At 43.1% G+C, this 10312-nt stretch overlaps 1 protein-coding gene and 2 long non-coding RNA genes across 3 annotated transcripts in view; 2 read left to right on the top strand and 1 right to left on the bottom strand.

Moving 5' to 3' along the window:
- Positions 1 to 2358: 2358 nt before the first annotated feature.
- pcsk9 (proprotein convertase subtilisin/kexin type 9) overlaps positions 2359 to 10312 on the bottom strand; it is a 16116-nt gene continuing 8162 nt past the window's right edge. The window contains exons 3-12 of the mRNA XM_008407389.2: positions 9181 to 9313; positions 7379 to 7512; positions 7136 to 7277; positions 6095 to 6291; positions 5838 to 6021; positions 5165 to 5341; positions 4910 to 5058; positions 4666 to 4831; positions 2898 to 3064; positions 2359 to 2796 (exon numbers count right to left, since the gene is read on the bottom strand). Coding sequence (XP_008405611.1) covers positions 2605 to 2796; positions 2898 to 3064; positions 4666 to 4831; positions 4910 to 5058; positions 5165 to 5341; positions 5838 to 6021; positions 6095 to 6291; positions 7136 to 7277; positions 7379 to 7512; positions 9181 to 9313 — 1641 coding nt within the window. The 3' untranslated portion in view covers positions 2359 to 2604. The remainder of the gene's footprint in view (positions 2797 to 2897; positions 3065 to 4665; positions 4832 to 4909; positions 5059 to 5164; positions 5342 to 5837; positions 6022 to 6094; positions 6292 to 7135; positions 7278 to 7378; positions 7513 to 9180; positions 9314 to 10312) is intronic.
- On the top strand, positions 6230 to 7182 carry LOC103463792 (uncharacterized). The gene is made up of 4 exons (XR_533549.1): positions 6230 to 6320; positions 6496 to 6590; positions 6715 to 6771; positions 7097 to 7182. It is a non-coding gene; the product is annotated as an uncharacterized LOC103463792 (long non-coding RNA).
- LOC103463791 (uncharacterized) lies at positions 9390 to 9973 on the top strand. The gene is made up of 3 exons (XR_533548.1): positions 9390 to 9614; positions 9746 to 9812; positions 9901 to 9973. It is a non-coding gene; the product is annotated as an uncharacterized LOC103463791 (long non-coding RNA).

Raw genomic sequence — 10312 nt, 5'->3', positions numbered from 1 at the left:
TCTTCTTCAGCGTGACGGAACAAAAAAAAATCAGCCCCCCGTGTTGTTTGCTGTGTGATTCGGTATCATTAGCACTTACTGGCACGAGCGAGGCCGCTCCGACTGCGCGGCTCGATCGCGAGGAAGCTGCGTTTGCAGTATTGTGCCAAGCGACAGCGTGGCCATGGCAACGCGGGCTGCGCCCAGCTGAGGAGTGCGTCTCGGGCCTCCTCGACACCAACACAACTACTTAAAGACAGGGCAGGGGGCTTTGAGACAAGGTCTTTTGTTTTATTGTGGGGAAGCAGGGAGGGACGAGCAAGTGCGTGGGGTTTGGGACTCGGCATCCATACGGGTTTTTACTGTGTTTTCGATTTTGAGAGAGTTCGCTTCCGACAACGCAGCAATCTGTAACGCATGTTAAAACTCGATTTTAATTTGTACATCAGAGTTTGATTAAGGGGAAATTTGATATAAAATAAACTGGAATGCACAACCTTTTGTAAACATGGTTTTCGTGCATGTCTGCACATCGTCCCGATTCTTCATCTGATGATCATGGAAGAAACGACGCTCAAGGTTTTATGCCAGGAGACACAAAGAGATCCTCTAAAAAGTTATGAAATTATCTAAATCCAACATCAAGTGTTCAAAACTATCCCATACTTTTCATTTTAGGCAGAAGCAACTATTCATTGGTTTGTACACTAAAGCAGACTTTTGTGCACCTACATCTGCTTTTAATTAAAACTTTTCAAATAAAGAATGAACACAATCATGTTGTTATTGCTGAAAACAGACTAAATCCTTTTCAGTTTTCTTAAATCGAGCCCAAAAGAAATAAATTTGTAACGTGCTTGGCTTGGTGTCGATAAGGAAAACATGCAAAACACCTTTGATGTTTTGGATTTACACTGGTTTATACATTCATTTCCTACACTATTTTTTTAATTAAAAATATTTCATTCTTAGCTTAATTTGATTTTTTTAAAATCATAATAAAACTAATTTTAATGATTAAAAAAAAGTTATTTCTTGGCCTGAAAGCAAAGCCAAAAGAGAACGCAGGCTTTGCTTGTTTGACAAGATTACATCTTTTGCAAAAACTAAAATCTTACTCCAGCAATCCCGCAGGACGATGGCAGAGTGATGCTCTGGCACACTGTTTGCAGCATCAACAAATTTTTAACTCCTCAAAGAATTCTTGTCAAATTTGAGAGAAAATTTGAGAAATTTGCATCATGAAACAGGAAAAAGACCCCAAACCTAGCAGCTAATTTACAACAAAATTTAAAAAATAAATGGAAGCGTTGTGGCCTACTTAAAGTCCACACCTCAGCTCTATTGAAATGTTTCGTAACTTCCCATCTGTTCTCTTAACAAATCAAACTCCAGAAATCTCACCATATGATTATTAAAAGAAGACGTTAAAAAAAAAAAGGTCAAATTACTCCAGCTGACTTTCTTGTAAACAGTTAAACATCCAGACTTGATTTCATTTCAGTTTTCAAACTCTAAAGACCATTCCTGTGTTTTATATCAGTACTTGTGACATAGTGACATCTTGTCAGTATCATTCCCCCCCTTCTCCCACCCCTCCCTGAAGTGAGAACCAAATAAATAAAAGGAGAACGAACATCACAGCGGCGGCGATGACAATCAATCAGCACTGTAACCGTCTGATGGAGCCGTGATCGAGATCCTGCTGAGTCACATCTGGAAATTGACACCGCTGGATTCAGGTGGCGCTGATTCCTCCTGCAGCTAATGTTGAGTTTCATGTTTCACCGTGGGAGGGGGAAAAAAAACTGCAATTATGGGTTGTTCGGCAGATTTTTCTCAGAACCTTTCTTTTGTTCGTTAGCCTGAATTTTGGTTTCCAAAACTTGTGAATCGCCTAGAAGAGTTCAGGAACAATCAAAGTAAGGATGTTTGGCCGATGCTATGCTGTCACTCAGACCTACAGGCACAAACCAACCAAAAAAGGTGAGTTAAAGGGGAAGTACTATGAAACACTGACTTTTGGAGCTTTACATCATGTTATAATGTTATTCACTCATCAAAAACATACCTGGAGAGTCGCTTTGATTCTTTCATGAATGTTTGAGAAATCATTTAGCCTCCTATGGCAACCTTTCAGCTGTGCAAAACGTCTGGGTGGACTTAGCTCCGCCTTTGAGGACGAAGCTCCTCCTCAGAGGTGACCCCCACTCAGCTCCTTCAGACTAGCCAGCAGCAATAAGCAAACACCTGGTGGAACTGCACATCTGCTGAGCTACTTCTCAATGCAACGTTGGTAAAAAAAAATAAAAAAAAACATTGTTAAAGGGTTAATAAGTGCCATGTGCTGTGTTAGGCACGGACAGACCGTACGCCAGGTACATCATGATTGTTTATTATGCTTGTTCAGTACAAAGATACAAAAAAATATCAGGATATATTTATTCTTTAAACCTGTATCTCCCAGACGGTTTGAAGACGGCTAACAAGACAATGTGGAGCACGTTTCGACTTAATTATACGGCTGTAATTGACAGCTTTACAGAAGTTTACACTTTACTGTAGGTGCATTAAAGTGTCTCCATGGGGTGAAGGAGCTCAGAGAGAAGACGGATGACACACTGATCAGTTAGGAGTTGTAGCTGGGGGGTCTGGCGGTGTGACACGGCAGCAGACGGCTACGCCCGCCGCCTCCGCTTCCCCCGCGCGGCGGATTCGGCAGCCGCTGCCCTCAGGCACTGACCCGACGACGGCAGAGCCCGTGGAGACGGCGCTGCAGTCCGTCACAGTCCAGCCCGAGGGACAGGACACCTCAACCTGCGAGAAGAAAACCAGGATGCCCGAGGGGTTAAAGAGACATCTGGGGGCAGGCGGGGAGAGGGAGGGGATCGTTACTTTTCTCCAGATTAATAAAACACCTGGTCTTTGTCAGACGACGTGGTTTCCAGCAGACGGCACTGAAGAGACGGAGCGTGGCAGCAGACTGCGTGCGAGGTGACTCCGTCCTTCACCGAGCAACTCCTCCCGGCGCCGCGATGAGGACGAGAGTCGGATGAGATCTCGGCCGCGGACCAACTGGTGCACCCTGAGGAGAAATAAGAGCATTGAAAGGATGGAGCCCATTTTTCTCCCAGAAATCATCTGGAAAGGAAAACCAAAACAAACAATTCGCTCTGAGATTAAAAACCATTGGAGGATGCTGGCATGACATTTGAAGCCTCCTTTTTACACTTCATACAGCTGGCATTTATCCTGCCCAGGAGTGTGTGTGTGTTTTTTTTTTTTTCTCTCCTTTGACTGATTGCCATGGTAACATAATTGACCTAGAAGCTGCTGTGTATAGCAAATTGCAAAGCTTGCACAGTTTATATATGCAACAGAAGGATATCTGAGGAACATGTTTCACTGTGGCTCTTTCTGTCTGGTTCACGTCGTAACGGTTTGATTTGACTGCAACGTGTTTCGTCGTCTCGTTATAGTCACACAGTAACTGGGGGAAAAAAATCTTTCTTGAACTTCCCTACATTTTGTCTTATTGTGAACACAAACCTCAGCCAGTGTCATTAGGATTTTATGTGATTGACCAACACAAAGCGCGTAAATGTGCAGTAGAAGCAAAAAAAAATAAGTTTTCCAAATGAGAATCCTAAATGTGTGGCTTGCATTTGTATTCATCTTTGGATCTGTGAGCAGCAATTTGTTGGGATTTGGGTTTGGCACTATGTCATATGAACATACTTTATTTTGAATTATTACTTTATACTCGCCATATTCTTTACTTATTCTGCTGGAAAATGAATTGCTCACCAAGTTTTTTACTATTTCCTTTCCATTAGAGTTGCTCTATGTTTAGCTAAATCCACCTGCAGAAGAAAAGTATCTCCACATGCTGGTGTTATTTGTAGCTTTTTTTCTCTACACATGGCATCTTGCATGCCGATCAAAAGGTTCAATTTTGGTTTCACCTTCTTCTGTGTCCTCTACATGGTTTGTAGCAAACTGCAACCAGACTTCGGACAGTTCTAATTATGCCCGACCCTACAGACAAAGTGTATTTTTGTTTATTGCAACCAGTAGCAGCTGATTGGCATCCACAAAGCTCAACTGTGGCCCCAAATCCTCCAAACATTGCACTGCAAACACCCAAAGTCTTACCAAGTAGTTTTGGTAGTTTCTAATGCAAATATTGTAAGACAACACTAACTTGCAAGTAACTTTTCAGCAAGAAATATGAGCTTGGTTTAAGTCAATAATTCCGTGTCATAATGAAGTAATATGCCAGTAAATTAAAACATTTTAACTTAACTTAATATGTTGAAAACGTCTTGTTCCACTTGCAAATCTTTTAACTTATAGCTTGTACTTTGTCATCGTTATTAAGGAATTACTCATTTAAAACAAACTCCTACAACTTGATGAAAAGTTACTTGTGAGTTAGTAAGATATTTGCGTTAGAAAATAGACCGAAATACTTGGTAAGATCTTGTGTTTTTTGCAGTGGAAAGCCATGCATTTTTCCACAAATAATTTAGAGCTATATTGGTCTATCTTAGAAAACTTAAATAGTTTTCTGGGACTTCATGCCAGTGACAAACCCCCCAAAAAAGTTTGGCTTGCTATCACTTGGCCTCAAGAAAGGCCGATTTGCTTGTTGCTAGTCTTCCGCTGGCTGGTCATGCTCCTTACCTGTGAGGTGGTGCAGTGGGCCCGCACACTGAGCGTCCCGCCCGGGTCCGGGGCTCGCGTGGGCGCGGCACTGCAGACCACCCACCACACAGCAGCGGGCCACTGCGAACACCCCGTTGCCTGTCAGCCCATTGTAGGCGACGCACTCCATGCGTCCGTTGCTCTCCTGCGAGACCAAGGAGACGTGGCTGTAACCCGCTGCGTCTGCGGAGTTTCTGTCAGTTTGAGTTGCGAGTGAACTCACGGTTAGCGTTTCTCCCACGCGGGCGCCGTCAGGAGCGTAGCTGCTGCAGCCCATCATTTCCTCCCCGACGCGACAGCGGCTCACGGCCGTGTCCGCGCTCGACAGACCTGACCTTTCTGACCACACTGAGCGGCACAGGAGCTCGCCACCTGCACGTGGAAATAGGACGAACCCGGTATCAGTTGCACATGAGAAGGGGGGGAAGAAGATTAGGGAGGGGGGGGGGTGCAAAGCTGAGGTCGGGAAGTCACTAACTTGGTGTTGGGTTGTTGACGGGAGGCATGGCTGCCACCAGGTTTGGAGTTGTGAGACGATGCGTTTCAGACAGGGACAGGAAGTTAATTGTGTTGCTAACGGAGTAATGCAGCATCACCTGCAGGACCTGCACCGGGGAGGCAATCTGATTGGAGGACAGGATCACGGCTGCTATACCTACACACACAAAAAACAGACCAAAGTAGAGGTGTGCCATACTGTAGACAGAGCCCGTATCGCCGATAACGATACTGATACCGATACTTTAAAAAAAAAGATTGATATATCATCAAATGACTGACATTTAGTTGTTTTTATGTTTTGTTTTCGTTCTCTGTCCAAACTCTGTCGCAGGCTTGAACAAAATAATTCAAATTTTGTATCCACAAAAATACTTTAATAACATATGAACATACATTTTTTCTAAATATACTGCAGAAAATTAAATTTTTTAAGGTAGAGCTAAGAAACTACAATCCAAAAATAAAATAAAATCTGAAGATCTAATCTGAGCCAAATTATCAATTTTACCATGCTAATATCAATCCGATACTGATACCGACTTGGCATTGATATATTGATATTTTTTTATCGACCCGCCCACCTCCAGACCAAAATATAAAACATTATAACTCGGTTGTCTGTCATAGCAGCTGTTTGTGTCGAGGCCCACCGGCAGCATGAGCGGCGGCCTGCGACGTCCCGCTCTGTGAGGTGAAGCAGGTGCTGCAGTCGCTGCTGGCGCTAACGATGTCATCACCGGGTGCAAACAGATCAACGCAGTGGCCGAAGTTGGTGCCCCCTGCTCCTTGCAACATGAGCTGGTCCTCAGAGTTCACGGCCCCTACGGTGATGACCTGCACAGACGGATGAGGGTTAGAGGTCGCGATCCGGCCTGTGCCTGCTCCTTTAAGCGTGTTCCCGTTCGACCTCGGGTTCTGAAGCGGGCGAATAGAGGCAAGCGTCTTCTCTGTAGTTCCCCGCGACAGCGACGACGGCGGCTCCGCGGGCCACCGTCTCTCTGCACGCTGCGTTCAGCGACCGACTGAAGCCGCCGATGAAGGGCAGCAAGACAACCACCGCGTCCACTGGGCGCGCCATCAAGGTCGCTCGGATAAACTCCAGCCCTAAACAGGAAGCGAAAAGACCAGCAAAGGTGAGTCCAGGTCCACTTCTTTAACTTTTTCATGTCACAACCACAAAGTACAATGTGGCGTTTTATTAGAACATTTATGTCCTGACTTGGACTGGACCATTCTAATACATGAATAGGATTTGATCTAAACGTTTTAAATTGTGAGTGGTCTCAAGTCTTTTGTCACCTTTGGCAGGTTTTCTTACTTGTATTTCACTCCATCCATCATCCATTCAACTCTGACCAACTTCTCGTCAGACCGGACAGAAATCACATGTGGTGTACCCCAAGGTTCAGTACTAGGGCCCCTCCTATTTTATATCTAAATACTCTTGCTAGCTCAGATTTCAACAAATAATAAGAAACCTTAACTATAATGCAGATGGTACATGTCTCTACATTATGTTGTCACCAGGTGAACCCATTCAAATACTGAACAGGATAAATCAAACAGAAGGGAAAAAGGAAAAAGGTGAAAGATAAAAAAAAAGAAATGCATGTTTTACCATGTGAATGTTGTGCTAGAGATTTGGTACAGAGTTAGTTTTCCCTTTGAACATGGTGTATTACCAAAACCAGATCCTCCAATATTTTCTAATAAAACTACCCAACTGTATTTAGGAGGTTAAAATAAAGGGGCTGAATACAAAATGTATGCCACACTTTTCAGATTTTTGAAAGTTGCAACAAACTTTAGAAAACATCCACCATTTAAAACGCATTGAGGTTGTCTGGTTGTAACTCAAAATAACTTTGAAAAAAATAAAATAAAAAAGAATAAGAATTTATCTTTTTAGATGCGATCCTGTCTGGTTCTAATAGTGAAGCCATCCGACCTGCTAGAGCTCCAGAGACGGTTCCTTTCCCCTGACAGTTCAGCACACGGACCAGGTTAACGCCGGCACCTCGAGCAACACCCGAATCCAATCCGGTCACCACACCGGCCAAGTGCGTGCCGTGACCGTCACACTGACTGGCCTGCAAGAAGGAGAAAAAGAAGAAGAAGGAGAAGAAGCTGAGCATGGCAGCGGGGCGGAGGTCAGCGTGAAGGCTTTGTTGCTGAGCTGCTGTTAACAAACCTGCCTATGAACTCTGACCCCGTCCTCCTCAGGAACGTTATTAAAGTCTGTGATGAGAACTCGTCCTTCAACCTCTCTGTGGGAGCTCTGCACGCTGCCATCCATCAGGTACACCTCCGCCATCTCTCCATCATCTGTAGAGGACGACACGTGAAGAAGGCGAGTTGAGTTAAATCAGCGGCATATGCAGATAGACGACGACAGAGCTGGAGGACAGACGGACCATTTAACTCTACGGTGGACATAAATTAGTCGAGTCTAGTCTAGTCTTTTTTTTTTTATAAATTAACTTGGTTCTTGTGATTTTTTTAAAATTTATTTATTTATTGTGGCATTTAAGCTGAAAACAAGGATAAATGAAAACTAAACTGAAATAATGTGGTTAAGAGTCCACACACACACACACACATACACGTGCGTGCGCGCACACACACACACCATGTTAAATAAGAATCAGTTCCGACCTTCCACCGCTAAAGTGCCTCTGATTAACCCTAATTGAGCTTTTCCTGACATTTTCTTCAGTAAAAATCTATGAAACGCAGAGAGAGAACCTCCAAAACATTACTTTGATCTCATTGTCAAAAGGTATCAGTCAGGAGAATGGCACTAAAAAATTACCAAGGAACACACGAGAAGGAAGACATGAAGAGGAGAAAACTGATCAGAAAAGCTTTAAAGAAGATTTGTGGTCGTTTAGCACATGTTTCTTCGTGACAAAAAGAAAAAAAAGGAAATACTTGGTAAAGTTTAATGAAAAGAAAGAAAAGTGAAATCTCCCAAAAGTATGAGGGAGTGGGAGGCGGGGGGAGACAAGGTTGAACATTTTGGCCATAATTCCAATCAAACGTTTGGCACAAAAACAACTGAATGTCACCAAAAAAGAAAAAAAAACACCCCAGGAAAGCGCTGTGATGACGGCATCATTCCTTGTGGCTGACAGCTGGAACCGCCGGCCTCAGTCAAGGTGGAAGAAATCAGTGTGAGCAATTTAACGCATGTAAAAATGACAAAAAAATATGTAAATGCAAGCTGCAGCTGTGGAAAGCAGCGTTAGATGGAGAGGTTCAAAGATTTACAGCTTTCAGACTAAAAGATGGTGTCCTTCCACTATCCTGACTGAAAAAAAAAATCATGTCTTATTGGAAACTCCTCACTCCACCTGACAATAAAACTCATGAGACACAGTCAGATTTATTTCGCAAACCTGTCACCTTCTGCGTTGTTTACTTGCTGAGCAGATGATGTGGCTGATGTTTGAAATGTCAGTAGTGTTTTGCTGTGTGTGTGTGTGTGTGTGTGTGTGTGTGTGTGTGTGTGTGTGTGTGTGTGTGTGTGTGTGTGTTCGTGTGTGTGTGTGTGTGTGTGTGTGTGTGTGTGTGTGTGTGTGTGTGTGTGTGTGTGTGCGTGTGCGTGCATTGCACACTGATCACAATCTCATAAGCTCGTATGAAACATCTGTGAATGGTCATCTGCGGTCCAGGGTCACCATGGTCACCATGGTGACCCTGGACCGCAGATGCCAAGCCAATACCTGGGTAATTTAATTCAGATTAACTGGAAAGCTCTTCTGAACATGTTTGGTTATTACCTTTTCAGTCACCGTAACGCCTGCAGAAAGTTTGAAGCCGTCACACACGCACAAAAGTACTTTATGTTTTCATCAATGTTAAAAATGGGTTTTAGGTAGAAATATGTCTTTCTGGTGTTGCAACAGAAGGCGGCAGTTAAGTTGAAGAGAAACTGGGAAATATCATGAAAATAATCAAAGCTATAAATGGTGGATGCAGACGGAGACTCACTCGGAGGCAGGTACGTCCCGTTAACTGAGATGCCACCGTGAGGCTGCAGTAATCGCTGCAGGTTCCAGGGGGCGCTCTGGGCAAAGATGGACGAATCTTCCTCTACGTATTGGACATGAGGAAGCTTCAATGCCTGACAGGAGAACGAGCAGAAGAAGGTGAAAACCCCCCAAATCAATGCACTTTAGAGTGGTCATATTTTTATCAGATGTTTCAAACAATTTAGAGACACCGGCAATAGGAGTAATTTATTTAAAGAATAAGCATGGATATCCTGTTGTTGGCTTATTTTTTGTAGAAAATATTTAGTATTTGACAGTCTGCTGAACACTTAATGCTACTTTATTCATTTGCTGTGAGGTAAATATTCATCCATCCGTTGCAGGGTCATGGTGGGGCTGGTACATCCCAGACAGTTCGCCAGTCCACCACAGGTAAAGTAAATATATTTAAGGTATTTTTTCTTCCTCTTCTTCTTTTGTAAATTGTAGTTTGTTTGTTTTTTTTTTGTGATGGGAAGGTTTAAGGCTCCCAAGATCCCAACGTGTTCTGTTCTCCTTAAAAGGTAACCACAGGGTAAGTTCTCCCTTGACCAGACCAGGTGCACTTGAGTAGCCATGACAACGAGACAGGTCAGCAGGTTAACTCCGGGACCTCAGAGGGCTTTTCACACCGAAAGTGAAACAGATCCACTGAATGTTTATTTATATTTCTGAACAGAGTACTACAATCAAAGGTGGAGTTGGCTGACCTTTGACCCAGGCCTGCTGTGAAGCACCTTGTTTATTTTTATCGTATTATTATTATTATTATTATTATTATTATTATTATTATCTTGTTTGGTTTATCTTTTTACTATTGATGCAGTATGTGATGTGTCCGGAATAAATATTTGATTGATTGATTGATTGATTGATTGATTGATTGATTGATTGATTGATTGATTGATTGATTGATAACCTTGTCACCATTGGGACCAATGTCCCAACAGAGTCTGACAGTCTGGTAGGTATGGAAAATAAATAAAAACTATTATGTATAATAGTTTTCCTAGACCTCAGAGATGGAGGTCTAGGATATATATATATCCTAGACCTCCATATATATATATATATATGGAGGTCTATATATA

Source organism: Poecilia reticulata, linkage group LG4, assembly GCF_000633615.1.
Source record: "Poecilia reticulata strain Guanapo linkage group LG4, Guppy_female_1.0+MT, whole genome shotgun sequence".
Taxonomy (NCBI): Eukaryota; Metazoa; Chordata; class Actinopteri; order Cyprinodontiformes; family Poeciliidae; genus Poecilia; species Poecilia reticulata.
Note: the sequence above shows the minus strand (reverse complement) of the source record. Positions and strands in the feature narration are given on the sequence as shown.